General features: G+C 40.7%; 1 protein-coding gene across 2 annotated transcripts in view; it reads left to right on the forward strand.

Moving 5' to 3' along the window:
* LOC146260549 (sperm axonemal maintenance protein CFAP97D1-like) overlaps positions 1 to 20,370 on the forward strand; it is a 23,601-nt gene continuing 3,231 nt past the window's right edge. Inside the window, exons 1-5 of one of the 2 annotated variants that reach the window (XM_084669378.1) lie at positions 1 to 244; positions 713 to 783; positions 889 to 1,010; positions 19,489 to 19,612; positions 19,719 to 19,787. In XM_084669378.1, the coding sequence (XP_084525504.1) occupies positions 124 to 244; positions 713 to 783; positions 889 to 1,010; positions 19,489 to 19,612; positions 19,719 to 19,787 (507 nt within the window). In that variant the 5' untranslated portion in view covers positions 1 to 123. Of the gene's footprint in view, positions 245 to 712; positions 784 to 861; positions 1,011 to 19,488; positions 19,613 to 19,718; positions 19,788 to 20,370 lie in introns of both variants that reach the window. The other variant, XM_084669379.1, reaches the window with a different exon arrangement.

Here is a 20,370-nt window from a genome sequence, read left to right on the forward strand (position 1 = left end):
AGGAGTCGTCATAGGAACGTGAAATAACAAGCTGTGCTACGAAATTTAAAGATGCATTTGCAAGAGCAGATCTCTTGCTGACAATTTATTTACACATTCAGGCGAATTAGCCTACCGATAACCATGAACAAAGCTGATTATTTGGCTTTTCCCGCAGTTGTTGGGACGACGGGACAGTACAATAACATGAGAAAAATGTGGGACGGTCAGCACTACAAATACCATGTTGACAGGATGGGAAAAAGTGAGTTGTAAGGGCCCAAGCAAATTCCATTACTTAAATTATTTAGCACCTATTCAGTGATTAATAGGCTACAATAGGCAAATGTAGGACTACCACTCGTTGAGATTAACTTGACCATGAAATGTATGGGCACTGAAAGCATGTTTGAGATCCTGTTCAAAGCCTTAGTAGGCCTACCACTTTCTCATAAGAGACTGCAACCATAAAATAGTTTAATGTTGCACTTCAGGCATGAAGTGGTTTTTGCTGCACTGTAATATGTAATGCTTTACTTTGCAGATATATTATTGCTTCACTGTAGCTTGGTAGCTGAGATAGGTTACTTTCCACCGTGTCTTGTATTAACTATTTTGTCGCTTTGGATAAAAGCATCTGCTAAATTAATACAATGTAAAATATACTGTAAGAGTATTCAATATTTATTAACAAAGCCTTGACCTTTAACTACCAAAATGTACTTATTTGAAGCTAAACCAATGGTGGACAACAAAGCTCCCAGGACATACTTGCACTGTCATCTAAAACTGAAGAAAATTCAGGTAAAGTTATGCAACCAATTAACTTGATTGACCCTCCAATTAAACACACATGCTCACACATACACACACCTTCTACAGGCCCTTTATCCCACGTGGTGTATGTAGATGGAGCAGGAGCGCCTTATGGAGCTGGAGAGGGACAACCGTCTGCTGGTGTCCAGGATCGCCCGCACTATGGGCACCAAGGGAGGCCTGGACAACTGGAACACTTATCAAACTAAACACAGGTATGTGTCAGCATGTTTTAACAGGAAGAGGAAGACACATTCTTATAAAAAACAGTGAGCTGATACATTTCCCACATTTACACTGAATTTAAACTTGTTAAACGTAAAAACGTTAAAAAAAAAATTCTGATGACCACCACAACCCTAACTCAAACGATGCACAAACACGGTGATATATGAGGTAGTATAATAGACCAATATAGCTAACTATGCTTTAAAAGATTAATAGCTGTGCAAAATAATTATTTTCCTTTGGTGCAAGCTTTAATTTGGGTAATTTCAATGTTTTCATTTCCATAAAAAAATATTTTCAGTCCCTTTTTTAATCCATCACCATGGGTTATAAGGGAAATAATTATACATGTTCAGTAGGCCGGAACAGTTGCAAATTTGCCAAGAGGACCACCCATGCAAATTGTCTGTAAAGACTGAGTGAGATGGTGAGGTTTTCGCATAGTCGGAACCTGACAATGTATTTAGCGCGGTGTTCAATAGTCATATGAGAGCAATATTCAACTTTCTTGATGCGCATCATGTAGTCTCTTTTTATTTGCCAACAAATAGGAACCGTATACAAGGAAAAGCATGTGAAACAGCGAATATGGTGGTGGATAAATGATGCTTTGGGATTGTTTTGCTGCTAGTTGTTCAGACCTTGTTAAGATTGATGCCGTTTCAGGGGTTTGCCTCAAACCATGGTGGCTTTTGCCAGAAGGTTGAGATTTAGAGACTTCAACAAGACAATGAACAAGATATACATCAAAGTAAATTCCAAACTGGCTCATGGATCAGAAAACCAATATTTTGCATTGCCCTCTCAGACTGCAGTTTTAACCTGCGTAATAGCCTGTGCAAACATCAGATCCCAGATATTGACATGTTCTGTAAAGTCAAAACATTATTTTTTAAAGAAGTTAAATAAGACAAATACATTCAGACTTTGACTAATTATGAGAGGTGGTCAGTTGCATGCGTGAGACAGAGAACCCATGTACTTCCGATGACATGTTTTAATTATCTTATATTATCTATTAACTACAGAGGGTAGGACATTTCTGGGGATATTGTAGGGTGTGCTTGCTTGTGTCGGTTGCAGGTGGGTCCGTACCCTTAAGTTTTTCCCTTCTAGTGATATTTTCAAGCATTTAGCCAACTCATATTGCATAATTCATTAAGACCCCCCTTTGAAACAAGCTATTATAACAACGTTGTCACAGGCAGTATTTCAGATGGAATCGCAATTCAAACAGGACCATCTGCTAATTGAAAATATGCCCCCAAAAACGTAAATAAGCTTGACATTTATTTAGGGGGAAAAGGCTAAAGCGCCGGAAATGAGAATGTTTCTTTGGACATAAAGTTTAGGCTGTGGCCTTGACAGCGACACACCACACAAGCTTGAGTTTACATTTACATTTATTCATTTAGCAGAAACTTTTATCCAAAGCGACTTCCAAGAGAGAGCATTACAAAATGCATAGGTCACTGATAAAAACAACAAAAGATAGCTCCAAAACATTGCAGATAGCCAAAACAAGAAACACACATTGTGAACAACCAAAAAATAAGTGCCAAAGGGAAGAACCCTAAGAGCATGTAGCATGGATGTTGGTGCAAGAGGGGCTGGTCTGAGTATTTCAGAAACTGTTGATCTTATGGGATTTTCACGCACAAGCATCTCTATGGTTTACAGAGAATGGTCCAAAAAAAAGAAAAATTATCCAGTAAGCGTCAGTTGTGTGGACGAAAATGCCTTGTTGATGTCAGAGGAGAATGGGCAGACTGGTTTGAGATGATAGAAAGGCAACAGTAACTCAAATAACCACTCGTAACAACCAAGGTATGCAGAATACCATCTCTAAAAGCAAATCGCGTGGAACCTTGAAGCAGATGGGCTACAGCAGCAGAAGACCACACCAGATGCCACTTCTGTCAGCTATGAACAGGAAACTGAGGCTACAATTCGCACAGGCTCACCAAAATGGGACAAAAGATTGGAAAAACGTTGCCTGGTCTGATAAGTTTTCGATTTCAGCTGCGACATTCAGATGGTAGAGTCAGAATTTGGCGTAAACAACATGAAAGCATGGATCTATCCTGTCTTGTATCAACGGTTCAGGCTGGTGGTGTTATGGTGTAGGATATTTTCTTAGCACACCGAGGCTTCTTGGTACCAATTTAGCATTGTTTAAACGCAATAACCTTTATTATAGTATTGTTGCTGACCATGTCTATCCCTTTATGACAACAGTGTACTTATCTTCTGATGGCTACTTCCAGCAGGATAATGCACCGTGTCACAAAGCTCAAATCATCTCTAACTGGATTCTTGAACATGACAATGAGTTCACTGTACTCCAATGGCCTCCACAGTCACCAGATCTCAATTTAATAGAGCAAAATGTGCAGCCAACAAATCTGCAGCAACTGTGTAATGCTATCAAGTCAATATGGACCAGAGGTATGTTTCCAAGACCTTGTTGAAAGTATGCCATGTAGAATTAAGGCAGTTCCGAAGGCAAAAGGGGGTCCAACCCGGTACTAGCAAGTTGTACCTAATAAAGTGGCCAGTGAGTGTATAGACAGTTATAACAGGGAATTAAATATTATGAACCTAATGGTCCAGTTTCCCCTACATGGACTAAGCCTAGTCCTAGACTAAATACGTTTCAATGGAAATCTTCATTAAATATTACTTTCACTTTAGGACTAGGCTTAATCCATCTCTGGAAAACCGATCCAGTGTTAAAACAGAAGTGCCAATAGATAAATACATTAAATAGGTCAATGTTGCTGGTTGAGAAGCCTGATGGCGTGGGGGAAGAAACTTATTGAGTCTGATAGTCTCACGCTCTGGTAACGTCTATCAGACGGCAGTCCAAAGGCGGGTGTAGTCTTTCATGATTCTCCGTGCTTTCCTAAGGTATAGTGGCTGTTTATCAATCCACGTTTTTCTCCATTCTTGTGTTCTTACAAACTCGTTTGACGTCATCTTTCATTGCCCATGTACGATTCCTATCCAAAGAACACAAGTCTCCAAAAATACCCGGAAATGTTCTTGATCCGCCCCTTTTAGAGGATGCAACGGATGGTGACTTGGCCAGAGAGAATGCATATGATTTCCCCAGAAGTCATTGCCAGATGTCAGGAGAGCGGACAAACTTCATAACTAAGTTTTTACTATTCATATTTCAGCTAAACGGTACGTGAAAATCAGCATCTGAATTAACATGTGGCGAAAAATGGGCAGTGTAGTTGCTGAAAATGTGTTCATTTTATTGATTTAATGGCTAATTAGTAAATTTGCTCCAACTTTCCAATAACCTAGCGAGCGAGTCCAGGGTATTGCGCAATAGCTAAGAAAACTCATATTTCAATTCATTCTCAGTCCTTGCGGTCTTGCAAGACCATTCTCGCAAGGACGCTTGGCAAGAACGTTCTTCTCAAGAACGCAAGTACGTTCTTAAGCCCAATTTATACTTAGGTCGCAGACACTTTTGAAAAGGTCGCCGACAGAAATGGCGTCACGGTCGACACTTTCAACCGTCGCTTGAAAGTGTCGCCTACCAGGAGAAATTTCTACTGGCGCTGATGTCGTCACATAGTGTCGCGCAAGTGTGATTGGCTAGATAGACGGCACGCGTCGTTGACTTCATTGTTTTGAATTTTCAGTGAACGCTCAGTAGCTGTTTAAGATGGAAGGAATAAAGGAGAGATTAGCGGAGCAAGTTAGAACATATCCACACCTATATAATGCCTCTCAAAATTAGCTACAGCCATTTTCTCGATTGATCACCTAGGCTACAAAGCGTAAACAATGTAACCATGGCTATGAATGTAACGGTAAAATGATTCTGTTTACGTCACGCGAACCTTGAGCACAGGCGACTGTTTGCCGAAGTATAAATGAAGCAGCCTGAGCGACACTCGTCGGCGACCATTTCAAAAGTGTCGGCGACATAAGTATAAACTAGGCTTTAGCGTTCTTCGGATTGATAAACATCCAGTGTAGATGCCTTCTACAGAAGGGAGATGGCAGCCGATGATGCGCTATTCTGTCCTCACCACCCTCTGGAGGGTTGCGATCAGCAGCAGAGCAGCTGCCATACCAGGAAGTGATGCAGCCAGTGAGAATGCTCTTAATAGTGCACATGTAGAAGTCGGTGAGAGTTTTTTAAGGTTCCCTGACTGGAACCTTAAAAAAACGGTACAGTCAAAATGGCAGTGCCAGAATGATGAGAGTGAGGAAGCACCACCACATCACCCCATCATTGTATCCCTCCACTCCTTTTTGAATCTAGAGTTAGGTCCATAAATATTTGGACATTGACACAATTTTCATCATTTTGGCTCTGTATACCACCACAATGGATTTGAAATGAAACAATCAAGATGGGCTTGAAGTGCAGACTTTCAGCTTTAATTTCAGGGTATTTACATCCAAATCAGGTGAACGGTGTAGGAATTACAACACATTGTAATTCACACATGCTCAGCTGTTCCATGGCCAGGTGTATGTTATTCCCTTATAAAGGGAGTTCGTTATTTCATTGACAAGGAGCAGATAAAATGTCAAGAGTTAATTTCAAGTATGGTATTTGTGTTTGGAATCTGTTGTTGTCAACTCTCAATATGAAGTCCAAAGAGCTGTCACCATCAGTGAAGCAAGCCATCGTTAGGTTTGTTTAGATTGTTCAGCCTATCAGAGAGATAGCAAAAACATTAGGTGTGGCCAAATCAACTGTTTGGTACATTCTTTTAAAAAAAGAACGCACTGGTGAGCTCAGCAACACCAAAAGACCCGGAAGACCACGGAAAACAACTGTGGTGGATGACAGAACAATTCTTTCCCTGGTGAAGAAAAACCCCTTCACAACAGTTGGCCAGATCAAGAACACTCTCCAGGAGGTAGGCATATCTGTGTCAAAGTCAACAATTAAGAGAAGACTTCACCAGAGTAAATACAGAGGGTTCACCACAAGATGTAAACCATTGGTGAGTCTCAAAAACAGAAAGACCAGTTTAGAGTTTGTCAAAAACATCTAAAAGAGCCTGTACAGTTCTGGAACAACATCCTATGGACAGATGAGACCAAGATCAACTTGTACCAGAATGATGGGAAGAGAAGAGTATGGAGAAGGGAAGGAACTGCTCATGATCCAAAGCATACCACCTCATCAGTGAAGCATGGTGGAGGTAGTGTTATGTCGTGGGCATGTATGGCTGCCAATGGAACTGGTTCCCTTGTATTTATCGATGATGTGACTGCTGACAAAAGCAGTAGGATGAATTCTGAAGTGTTTCGGGCATTATTATCTGCTCAGATTCAGCCAAATGCTTCAGGGGGGTGTTCCATCAACGTTGATTAAGGGAAAGTGAGACTTATTTCGGCAAGTCTCACTTACGTTAGCGAGTTCCGTTCCATTAAGGTGGATTATTCTAGTTCGAGCTACGTAACCAAGGATCGGGACTAGCCTGATCCGTGTCAGGCTAAAAGTCAAGCTAAACTAAAATGTGTTGCAAATAATTTCAAACAGGCGGAAACAGAATCTCAAAAGACAGTTCCGTCGAGGAAATTCCTGCGCTCAAAGCACTTTAGTCCGTGTTCGGGAACGTAAATTCAGACTTTCTGAAGTGCAGACATGAATGATTCGCGTGTTTAGGCCTACTTCATCTCCCAAAAATATATTAATTTAAATTAACAAGTTAATAAATAATGTCACTTTATCTGTTTTCAAAAGCCATTGCTTAATTGACATAAAATAAGGCCTTAGAAACTAAGCAGAGCCTCAAGACAAGTTACAATCAATTATGGCGTATCCGTTCTTTGACAAGCCTGTGGTGGATGAAGGTGCTCAGAGTAGACAAAGAGCGTTTATCCCACCAGCCCCAAGGGTCTTCAGAGACAGAAGTAATGCTTCCCTGACCAGTATCTGTGGAAGAAGTATAGGTTCAGCAGGCCCAGCATAGTTTATCTAGATAGATTTAATTGTCATTCTTAAATAAAATAAAACATACCATCCTTTGTAGAAAGTAATAGAAAGGAGAGTAGACTATAATAGTAGAAAGGAGGGCAGTAGACTGCAGTTTATGTATGTAGGCCTAGACTATGTAGTCTGCTGGAATCACACACAAGGAAGCAAACCCACTGTAGCCAAGCCTTGACACTGTTCAGTCTGTCAGCATCTTTGTCTTTGAATGTGGGACGTTCTTGAACTATGCCAGGGAATATGAAGGGTATAATTTGCTCCAAGCAGTACCTGAATATTATCATCAGTTTTTCAGGTAATCGTGAAACACAAAGAATCAAGGAGACTTTTTATTCAATTGTATAAAGTATTTAAAGTAGCCTATATGTTGACAAGCCTCTATATTACCTCTCCTCTGGCTTCCCCAATATTATAGGTGCAATATACTGTCCCCATGGGTGTTTCCAGGCCCATTGGAAGACTCAGGGGGTGACTGCCTGGTGCCCCCATGGTTGAAAGTGTTTCTAAAATGCCTTAGAGTGGCAAAAATGAGACCAAGTGCCCTACTGTCTGCCATTCACATTGTGAAATATGCTTGAGTGCCCAGGATGCCCCACGCAATAAATGACAGTGTGCCCTCTATAAATGTAAAAACATGTCTTAATGAGTTCCTTTATAGTATAGAAAATGTGATGCAGTACCCTATATGGTGCCCTTATAATGGCCTAAATTGGACTGTTCCCATGCCCTTACTTCCAATGGAAAAGGGTGCTGTTATGAAGTGCCCTTTATGCTGCCCATACATGACAGTGTCCCACATGTTGCCCTTTCAAAGAAGACAATTAGATGCTGTGCCCAACAGTCTCCCCTAATGTTCCCAGTAGGGCATGCTTACCCAAAGTGAGTCTATCACTGTCCAAGCCCCCTCTGGATCTGTGGAGGCAGACTATGTTAATTGGAAATACTCATGATATAATAATGGTAGTCATGCTTAGCAAATTAAAATGACTGTTCTGCCAAACAAAATGTGCAGTTTGGGCACCTTCTGATCTAAAAAGTCAGTGCTGGATCTGTGCAATACTAGTCATTTCAGTGAATCCCTGTTTCAGTCATGGTTATCTTTCCCTTTTATCTTAAAGCTCAGCATTTAGCCTATCAGTTAATAGCGTGTGGCAAAGTTATTTTGAAGTAATTTATTGATTTTGTTCAAGATGTGAAGACAGAAACATTATTAGCCCTTATCAAGTGCATGGCTTTCTTCAGTGTTTTGAATTTTATCCTACAATTTTCAATTGCTCCCACGTTCTTTTTTGGGCTATTATTCTCAATCTCCTGTTGAGAATATCGGCCATAGGGTAGCCTGTCAGAATGGTTTCAGACAGCTCATCAAATTAAGCTAATGTTAAGTAGATTTGCTAGGTCTACAATATACGCATTTTAACGTTTGTTGACGTTTACCCAAGTGAGACTTATTCGTGTTAGCGCGACTTGCGTTAGCGACATTGATGGAACACCCCCCAGAACTCAAAGGACGGCGCTTCACAGTGCAGATAGACAATGACCCGAAGCATACTGCAAAAGCAACCAAATAGTTTTTTAAGGCAAAGAAGTGGAATGTTCTGCAATGGCCAAGTCAATCACCTGACCTAAATCCAATTGAGCATGCATTTCACTTGCTAAAGACAACTGAAGGGAAAATGCCCCAAGAACAAGTAGGAACTGAAGACAGTTGCAGTAGAGGCCTGGCAGAGCATCACCAGGGACAAAACCCAGTGTTTGGTGATGTCTATGGATTCCAGACTTCAGGCTGTCATTGACTGCAAAGGATTTGCAACCAAGTATTAAATGATACAATTAGATTTATGATTATGTTAGTTTGTCCAATTATTTTTGGTCCCTTAAAAAGCAGGGGGGGGCACATATAAAATGTGTTGTAATTCTTATACCGTTCACCTGATTTGGATGTAAATACCCTGAAATTAAAGCTGAAAGTTTGCACTTAAAGCACATCTTGATTGTTTCATTTCAAATCCATTGTGGTGGTATACAGAGCCAAAATGATGAACATTGTGTCAATGTCCAAATATTTATGGACCTAACTGTACTCCCTGTCTCCTACCAAATTAAATTCAAAACCCTTCTGCTAACCTTTAGCTGCATCCATGGAACAGTGCCCACCAATCTCAGAGAACTCCTCTCTCCCAGTAACCCCTCCCACCACCTCAGGTCAAGCAACAGTTTCCTCCTACCACCCCCAGAACAATCCTGCCCACCCCCAGATCAACCCAAAAATATGAAACTGAGGGTAGTGTTTGACTGTGGAGCAGATTACCAAGGAACATCTCTGAATGCTCGACTTGTTCAAGGCCCAGACTTAACGAATAGTCTTATCGGCGTGCTTACAAGATTCAGACAGAAGCCTACTGCATTTATGGCAGACATACAGGCCATGTTCCATCAGGTCAAGGTGCCAGAAGAGGATACGGACCTTCTCAGATTCTTATGGTGGCCTGACGGATATCTTAGCAGTAAGCTAGAGGAGTACAGGATGGTTGTGCACATTTTCGGTAGAACATCCTCACTTAGCTGTGCAAACTGTGCTCTGCAACAGTGTGGAAGAGATAGTGTGGATGGATTTAGCAAAGAAGCAATCTCTTCTGTGCTAAGGACTTTCTATGAGGATAACTGCCTAAAGTCAGTTGAGGATTAAGAGGAAGCACTTTAAATCGCTCATAAACTCATTGGTCGTTTTAAGTTAAACTAATGGGTCAGCAACAACACAACCCTACTCCTTTCAATACCAGAAGAAAGTAGATCAAAGGAAATCAAGGATCTGGATTTTGATCGGTACATCCTGCCTGTCAAAAGAGCTCTGGGTGTACAATGGTGTACCTAGACGGACTCCGCCGATTTAAGGTTAATCTACAGGACAAACCACTTACCCAGAGAGGTATTTTGTCTACTGTTAGCTCCTTTTACAAACCACTGATGCTGGCTCCTGTCATTGTCAGAAATATTAATCTATCAAGCATTGCACAGTCAGTCGGTGAACAAGCTTAAGAAAGTTTATTGCTTGCGGCCGGCCCACAAGGAGACAAAAACATCACACGCCATTGTGCTACAAAGTTTGTCCGATGGCATGTTGTGCTAGCCAACTATTTAAGCACAAGCGCTCTTACAGTCATTGGTTAAGACAAAAGCATGCAAATGTTCCATGGCTCTTCTTCATTGGTTCCTTGCGTAGACCTGGTGCGCGTTTGTGCGTGTGTGTTTGAGTGTGTGTGTGCCTTTTGACCCCTGTAAGCTTGACCACATGATTCACCCAACACAGGTAAGGCCAGACATCTTTTATGGCCTCTCCAGTAAGAAAGAGTGGTCAGAGTGGTCAAGAATGATTCTGAACACAGAATCATTCTTATACAGGATAAATGTGTAACATCTTCAATTTTCCCAACAGTCATCCTCCCTGCAAAGCAACTCTTACAAACCCTAACTGGAGACTCAGATGGGATGAAAAGATTCCCGAAGGATACCATGAAAAATGGTCCAGCTGGTTATATGACTTACATCTGTTAAGGGACTACAAGGTTAACAGATGCATCAAGTCGCATAAATTTGGGCAACCAGTATCAGCATGACTTCACCACTTTCGAGATGCAAGCAAACGTAGTTATGGTACGGTCTCCTGCCTGCGAATGGTGAACAAAACCAACACAGTTTGTTGTTCTTTTATCATGGGTAAGGCCAGAGTGGCTCCACTCAAACCTGTCACCATCCCAAGAATGGAACTTACAGCTGCCACTGTAGCTGTACAGATAGACCGGACAATGCAGGAAATTTAACTCTCACTTGAACCATCTGTGTTTTGGACTGACAGCACAGCAGTCCTGAAATATATGTAAACAATTAAACATCAAGATTCACAACCTTTGTCATCAACAGAGTCGCAGTAATTCGATCTGCTTCAGAGGCTTCCCAGTGTAGGCACTTAAATGGTTACATGAATCCAGCCGATTGTGTATCAAGAGGCCTGAACGCTAGTCGCTTCATGGGAGATTAAGTTTGGTTGTCAGGGCCAGAGTTCCTCTGTCCCCAGAGTTCCTCTGTCCTCTGTCTGCACCTGAACAACAGGTTGTTCAGGTGCTACTCCCAGTGGCATCGCCTCAAAAGAGCTGTCGCATGGATCAATGTGTCAAAGCCTTGCTGAAGGCTCGCACAAATGCAGGTCAAAATAAAAAGGAGACAAGATGTGACAAAGGACATCTCTCTGTTAAAAACCTGCAGGAAGCGGAAGCTCAGCAATTGTGTCAGTCCATGTTGTTTATGGAGGAGATGACTGCACTGGAGAAAGTACTTTCAGCAAAAAAGAGCTGCCCTCTTTATAAGCTCTCCCCTATCCTTCAGATCAACTTGATAAGAGTTGGCGATAGGTTGTTGAAATCTGCTATGCTATCTGAAGCTAAACATCCAGTTATCCTACCCCACGTGTCCTACCCTCATGTGACTATACTCCTTATCAGGTATGTTCACGGGAATGTAGGGCACAGTGGAAGGAATCACACTCTCTCCCGTTTGAGGCATAAGTATTGGATACCGGCAGGAAATGCCGCCATCAGAAAAGTCATCTCAAAATGTGTGACCTGCAAGAGTATGAGGGGACTGAATGGCGAACAATTCATGGCAGACTTGCCGGAAGAAAGGGTCACCCCTGATGATCCACCATTCACAAATGTGGGAGTGGACGTTTTTGGCCCATTTCAGGTGAAACAGAAAATAACCATAGTTAAGGGACACAGGGCCCCATTTTAAAGATCTGAAACGCAAAGTATCAAAGTATCAAAACGCAAAGCACCAGTAACTTTGTGGGTGGGACTCGGGCGCGGTTGCTATTTTGCTGATGGGATATATGACTTTGCGCCTGGCGCAAATAAAAAATGGGTTGGTCCGAAGTAGCTACATTACAAATGGGTGTGGTTTGGGCATAACGTGCAATAAACCAATCAGTGCATCATCTCACATTCCTTTTAAGAGCAGCGCTTGTTCCATGGCGGATGCTATTATAACAGCGGATTTGCCAGGTGCACGCCAGGAGCGGTTCACAGCCGAGGAGATCGATGTTCTAGTCAGGGCCGTAAAAGAGAAGTGACATTGTATGGGAAAGGCAGAGCAGTTTTCTCATTGCACTAAATTTCCCGCTCATGCTGCTCATTCAAATTCGTATTCTTATTATTATATATATTTTATGTTTTAAATTGTTATATTTTTAATATGTTTAGTTCTTAGAATAAGTTTAACTATTGTACTTTTTTACTTAATTTAAAACCCGTATATGTTTATTGTTTGCACCTTCCTGCCACAGTAAATTCTGTGTTTGTGGAACATAGGCTACATGGCGAATAAACCAAATTCTGATGGAGATGGGAGAAGAAACCCACCCAAATTAGCTTCAGTTAAAGAGGCGTGGGAGGAAATTGCCACAATTGTTACAAATCAAGTTCACATGCAGAGAGATTTCTCATGAAAATATTTTTATAATCATTGAAGAAATGTAACACGCCATAAATCAAAACAATGTAACGTAGCTTCGCAGAAAGAAGACCCTGGCCTCGCCAGCAGTGCCCAAGGACCAAACTTGCGCCCTTAAAATAGCATCTGAATAACGCGCCATTGACTTTAGACTGGGTTTCTCCTGGTCAGTGACAGAATTGTTTTTTGAAATTGCAAAATAGCACCAGGGAATGTTTGCGCCTGAACACGCCTCTTTTTTCCGCTGAACCGCCCCCGGGAGTGCAAAGTCATTCCCTAATTTACCGACGTGCATCTGTGAGGGAAAAGTCCGCTTTGCGTTGAGTGCAAACTAGGAATGATACTTGCGTCGTTGACAAAGTAAATTGCTCTTGGTGCAAGATAGAGCCCACAGTGTTATATTTACCTGTTTAAACATCAGAGCAGTTCACCTGGAACTCGCACACAGTCTCAACACTGACTCGCTGTTAGGAGGTTCATTGCAAGAAGAGGCACTGTCAAGGTCATGAGATCCGACAACGGAACCAATCTGGTTAGAGCCAAGCGTGAACTAAAAGAAGCAATACAAGGTTTAAACCACACTCAAATTCAAAACAATCTACTGAAAAAGGAAATACATTGGATATTTAACCCACCAACAGGATCACACATGGAGGAATCTGGGAAAGACACATAAAAACTATCCATCGCATTCTGAGTGCCCTACTACACCAACAAATACTGGATGAAGGGCTCACCACGCTTTTCTGTGAAGTGGAATCCATCATAAATGACAGGCCTATTACCACAGTTTTGAATGACCATGGGGATTTGTTGGTGTTGTTTACACCTAGCCATCTGTTGCCCTACCACCTGGCGTGTTCAATCCAAGTGACTGTTATGGAAAAAGAATATGGTGCAATACTTTCACTTGGAAGCAACGGACAAAAGAGTACTTACCCGAACTCCAAGTACAACAAAAATGGTCCAAGAAAACTTGAAATGTTGTCACAGGAGACATTGTCCTCATCATTGAATATGAGTTTGGGGCCTTTGGTTTGTAGCCATACGGTTTTTTGACTGCTGCTTCAAGTACTGCTCAGGGGTCTCATTTATAAAGCTGAAAACTGGGCTGAAAATGTGCGTACGCCACTTTCCACGCTAAGGTTGTGATTTATAAAAACCAAACTTGACGGGAGTGGTCCTCCACGCAAACTCTGACCCTCCCATAGGCCTACGCACATTTTGGAAACAGTTGGAATTGGCGACACAGATGACCGTACTGTAGTCAGACTGCAGATATTGAATGTGATATATAAATATAAATATTTTTCTTTAATATAGTTTTTAATACTTTTTCTTTAATACTGGAAATACAGTCGTTAAGCTCCCGTGCAATCGCTACACTCTACGTCTTCGTTATCAGTCCAGACTTTAATAGATTACTGTTCATAACAAAACGCTTTTGTTTTCAAATTGTATCTCGACTCACGGTATCACTGGCACAGTTGACGCCACTCGCACAGTTGAAGTGGTGATCTACCGCCAACCAAATTTTCAGTGTCTGAGTAGTTGTCATGCGCTATGATTCACCGTAAAGAACAATTGCATGCCAGCGTCATGATGAGATACTAGATTAGCATTCATGAGGTGCTTTGCATTGACTTTTTATGGTAAAAAATGGGCGTGTTCAGGGCGGGGTAAAATGCTGATTCTCGTACGCACACTTGTGGTTAATCTGTGATTTATAAAGGGAACATTGCGTACAGGTGTGCGTACGCACGGTTTTATAAATCTGAATTTTTTTGAGCGTATGCCATTTTAGGCTTTTGGGCGTACGTACACCTTTAGTAAGAATCCTACGCACAGTTTTATAAATGAGACCCCAGGGGGGTATTCCAGGTAGCGGGTTTAACAAACTCTGAGATTAACCCTGAACTCTGAGTTGAGTTACTCTAACATGGGAAACGCCGAAAATTCGGTTCCAGAAAAGCTGATATGAATTTGTAAACTCAACTCGGAGTACGGCAACTCTGAGTTCACCGCGTGCATGAATACTACCAAAAGCCAACATCTATGGAGCTCCGATACTAGGATTCACCATGGCAACCAACAACAAAAAACGTCATACTTCAGCACACTTTAGATATAAGTTTTATTTTGTGTTCATGGTCAATCTGAGCACATATTCCGGAAAAAAGCAACACGGCTGTAGCAGCGTAGCCTATAGCTACAATTGGCATGGGAGACAATTGCTGCCGAGTCAATGCATTTACTATTTGAATGCAATAGCCAGTCCATACATTGAACATTTAACCCCACTGTCCATTAATGTTACAGGAGAAAAAGTGGTGGACTTAATAAAATAGCATGTTCAATGTTATATTACATATAAAAACATACTACAAACAGGTAATGCATATTTTGCTTATAGGCTACGCTTGTGATTGTTGCCTCAATGTCACCATGGTTTTAATCATATTGACATGATACAAAGTTTAAATATCAATTGGTGCCTATTTCAACTTGTAGTAGCAGTTTCCCTCAACAGAATGCTTTTTATCAAAGGATGATGATGATGATGCAGATAATTATGTATGGTAGCTACTGGTAGCTAGTTCTCTCTCCATGTACTTTTATTTACAGGCTTTTTTGTAATTGTCAGTTACACTGACATTATGAGGATAATGAATATAAAAACAATTTGCACATTCTGACAACAGGGCATGCTGTATACAAAGAGATGTTCATTTAATGGCAGGTGAATTTTGCATGTGGAACAGTGAAATGTAGCTAATGTAATCTCATGTATACCCAGTAACAAGTAAATTAGTTGTACAAACTGCACCTCGTGAAGAAAGTGCCAAAAACTGACCGAGAGAAAGAATAAAGGCTAACCTCAAAAAAGATTTACTGGAACACCAGTTACGAGAGGATGCATGGTCACAGGTGATGTTAATTGTAGGTACAATAACCTATATGAATATTAATAGAATTTCTATTTTGACCAAGAGATGGTGTACTTAGGGCAGAAGAATAAAGGCTGATCTTGTAAGGCTATCAACCTGCCCCCACCTCTCATATGGTAAAATATGGAGTTACTGGATGGAGTCTCAACTTGATGGCTCTCACATGTCATTGTGTAATTTACTGTAGCATTGGTAGTCATGTTGATAAGTAAGGGTCAAGATTCTGGTGTGATTGTAGTTGTTCTTAAGGAATTGTGAAGTATTGTTCTGTGGATTATTGATCTCCTGAGACGTTCTCCTCAGCTCTAGCTTGTCCTACTCCTTCTTCCTCACCTCTTGCTTTCTATCTCTGGTTTACAATAATCATGGTAGAGTAGGCATAAGAGTTACCCTTCATTGATATCATTCATTTTCAATATGATAAAAATTATTTAACCTTAATTTGACCATTCTTGCTCTGACTTAACCAAAAAGTCAAAATAGTCAAATAACTGTAATTCCATTGGTATTGGCATTATTTGGTTAATGTTAATACAGTTTCCCATCTTCATTCAAACCATTAGTTTCGGGAATTAGTTTCGTTGTTTGGCCAATATTGACCCCCTACAATGTTGAAATAGATTTGCTGAAACACCAGTTTCTGGATGGTAGGCTACTTCATGTAAATTGTAGGAATCATATGAATCAGGTAAATTGTAGGAACAATAGCCCATAGAAATAGGCTAGGCTACTCATTGGGATTTCTATTTGTAGGCAATGAAGAAGACCAAATACAATTTCAACTAGAGAGCATACAATTTCTGGGGAAATTGTGAGTGTGTGCTTGTGGCTGCCCCAGCTTTCCATACACTCCTGGTGTTTACATATTTCAAAAAGCATTTAAGTGTATGACTACAGTTCTGACCATTGTGTTCCCTTGATAATAAGTTTGTAAAAATGACATGCATCACTCAGATGGAGGAGAGGTGATACTGGTTGGTTGGAAGAGAAGGAGGCCAAATGTAGCTCATGAAGATGCAGCGCTAGATAACTTATTAAATTGTAATCAGATATAAACAACTTGTTGGTTGCCCTATTATGTCCTATTATCCTCCTATTATCGCCCTATTATGTAATTTGAACGCCCTGAACGGCATCATTTGAGTAATGAGGGCAAGCGTAGGCTTATTGATTACTTAAAAAACGTTAAGTTTCATTATGCATCATAGAGGAGCCTAGTTAGAGAAGGATTTAGCAGTTTAATATTAGAAGCCTATTTTATTAATAATTTTCAGAGTAACCTCAAACCTTTCTTTTGTTTCTTTGACCTTACATTTTCTTTGAGGGCTTAGTGGTCTCGGTTTAACATCATTATTTATAGCGACATAATTACCGGACACTGTTAGCTCGCAATGTAGACAAAGAATGCCCCTGCAACAAAGTTGTAACTTGGTAACAAGTAGCCAGCTAGAAACCGAGCAGAAGTTTGTAGCCATATAAAGGCCTATAAATATAGGCTACTTGATTTGGCTGCAAGATTCACTGATTTTGAGTGTCCAAGATATGATGGATTCTGATCTGGATCAACAGTCTAGCCATGTAGCTAAGGCTTGTCCGGGAAGAGTACATTTTTTTTACGGCAAGTCTGGAAGATCAATTTAGGCTAGTGCTACTTGCCCCGATGCACTGGACAAGTTATTAAAACTCAAACAAAATCAAATGCAATGTTAGGCCTACTTCACGTTATGTGCCACTCGTTACGTCTATCGATTTTATTTGAGCGAATTCTGCATCAGTAAAACCACCAACCCAAGATCTCTACAGACCAGCTAATTTCCTGCTCAACACTTCAACGGGGGCTTATTACTTGAAAGATGAATTAGGCTATTTACGGTCGTCTCAGTTACACCATGAGGGGTGGGAAATACTGTGATTTGCTTAAGAAGGCAAATGGCTAGTAAAACATAACATTTCATAATAATTTCAATAAATCAAGCAGCGCAGCAAGACCCAGTAAAATGTATATCCTACAGCTAAGCAAGGCTGAAGCAGGCTGACATTAATTATTTTCATGAACAGACAAAGTTTTGACATTGACAAAGTTTAGGCTGTGGCAATGAAGTTCAGGTTAGTAGTCAGATACTTTCACCTATTGAAAAACTTTTGAGTAAGGGGAAAGCCAAACATGTTCCGTCGCCGTTTGACTTTCTAATAATCTCTAAAGAGATGTTTTTGTTAGCTACTCATTAGTGTCTCGGGTAGGCTACAGCGTTGCAGTGAGCCGCCACACTGATTTGAAACCACAGGTAATGGTCATTTCACCAACAAATCGTTTGTTAATGTCAAAATAAATCCTACAACAAAAACGTATTTGTGAGGAATGTTTATTTTAACGATTGAAAACAGATGCATCATGACCACTGTAGTATGTGTTGCCCAAGCAACAGAGGCTAATGTCATGATGCTAATGCTTCAGTGAAATAGTAGACTACCGTTTCCGAAAGTAGATGTGGGCCTACTTACTTAATAATATCAGCTAATATTGTACATTACCTTTCACAATTATGTTTCACACCACAAAGTAAAATGATTAAATATCACCCTGGCCTCTTTGCTTGTGGCGTTTCTGCAGCTGCCTTGCAGACTAGTATCCCCCAAGTTAACAGATGGGAAACTAATGTTCTGCTAGAGATAGTCACGCGAGTTTTCGTGACGTTGGTGACGTTAGTGACGTTAGTGGCGTCAGTGACTGTGGCTAGCAAGTTAGCCACCGTTAGCTTCACTTTTTGCCACAAAAACGTAATTTCTACTTAAACCGTGCAATGGAACATAAATCCCAATACAACCAACGCAATCGCTACCGAGACGAACCTTTTGACATCACCGTTGTCTATGTAGTCCAAATATTGAGGCATCCTTAGGGGGGCGAAAAGAAACAATAAATAATAAATAATATATATGTGAGATAACAATGGTTTGTGCTCGCCGAAGGCAAGCACACCCCAATTATTTGTATTTATTTCAGTGCCCAAAAGCATTTTGTCACTTCTGAGTGCATGTCCACGGCATGTAACACTAGCGACGAAGGCCCAAGGGCTGAGAATTTTGCTAAAATAAATTACAGATTGTGACGGGAAACGGTAACGTTAACTTAGGTATTTATCAGGGAATTAAAGCACATCAAATCGCAATCTTAAAATCGTCTCCCAGCGTATAACTAAGCAAATAAAATTTTGTTCGAGATCGCTCGGCTGAACCAGGAAATGATATGCCGTGTCTGCCAAAGCTATCAGGCTCATAAAGTGGGAGGGGATCGGTAGAAACGCAGAGTTTGGCATGGAAAACCTGCTAGCGAGCAGGTTAGTTTCACGGAGTAAGTTACCATGAAAACTTACCAAAATGTTTCGTTACCTCTCTTTTTGGAACGTGGAACTCGGAGTATGCCTGTTTTCAGGGTTAAACAACTCAAAGTTTTCACTAAACCCGCTACCTGGAATACCCCCCAGAACATTTACTTGATTGTGATCCCGTTGTTTTTTGTTGTATCTTTTATTTTTGCTTTTATTATTTTGTGGAAAAGATGAAAACATATCAAATTGAAGTTTGAATGATAAAGGAAAATACATTTGAAAACAAAAGGAAAACAGTGGAGTTCTGAGTCTGGTTTAAGCACGTCAACCAAGGCGCATTCCAAAAGACAAAAGGAATTAAAAAATGTGTCCGTAAGTTGCTCCCATACCTGCCCACCCCCAGAACAATCCTGCCCACCCACAGATCAACAATGGCTATGGAACTCTCCACCTGAACAACTAACAGCACCTCAGTCAAAAGACATTTCTGAAGCCAGTCCCCAAAAAATCTATTTTTGCAATATTGCAAAATAAGTGCAATATATGACTTCATATATTGCACTTAAATATGTATGATTGTATGTTTTTATGTATCTATTTAAATGTATTTACTGCTATTTTTTGTTAACTTTAACACTATAAATAAAATGCATTGTTATTAATATTATGATGATGACAATATATTTTCTTCCTATTATGTGCTCAGTGTAAATGCAGACTTGAGGAACCGTGAGCTGGTGAAGGTATCTCTGGAAAACCAGGCTATTCTGAAGAAAATCGACATGACCAAGTCTGTTTACGACCACAGAAAATGGTTAAATGACTTCAAGGTAAGACCTTCTCCCTCACTCTCTTTTTTTATCCTTAATTGTATGTGTGTGTGTGAGCATCACAGTACGAAAACTGTCAATTAACTGATTACATGGTTGTCTTTAGGTTACCAGAGGTTATGTGAACCGACTAATGAAGTATCCAGAGCCTCGCATGCCAACCAAGAAGCACTGGGTTAGTAGCACCACTCCCTCTTAGATGATTACTGTAATTCCGACTGCCTTTCAGGAAAAACATCCGAAATGTTAATGCACATTCTTCAGATGGGTGGCAATTGCTTGCAGTTTTCCCTAGGGATGGGCAGAGTGATTAGTAGAGTAATACTTTCAGTCAGCCATGTGTCTTCACAGTGCATGTTTTAAATGTGTAAGCCTTGCATGTTTTATGCTACGTCTACATTAATCAGCATAATTGAAAACTGCGTTTTTGTTTTAAAGGTGACATGACATGCTGTTTTTGGATGCTTTTATATAGGCCTTAGTTGTCCCCTAATACTGTATCTGAAGTCTCTTTCCCGAAATTCAGCCATGGTGCAGAATTATAGCCACTACAAGTAGTTCCACAATCAGCTTTCCTCAGAACGCGCTGTTTCTGTGTCTGTAGCTTTAAATGCTAATGAGGAGGAGAGGGGCGGCAACATGCGCTAATGTTTACAGGATGTATCGCAATGACTCGTTGCCCTCGTTGCTGTAAAATGCCTCGAATTTAGCCATTCTCATCTGATCACCCTGGTTTGCAGAGGTGCACACTCATAATA

The sequence above is a fragment of the Hypomesus nipponensis genome, chromosome 13 (assembly GCF_054491055.1).
Source record: "Hypomesus nipponensis isolate SF chromosome 13, ASM5449105v1, whole genome shotgun sequence".
Taxonomy (NCBI): Eukaryota; Metazoa; Chordata; class Actinopteri; order Osmeriformes; family Osmeridae; genus Hypomesus; species Hypomesus nipponensis.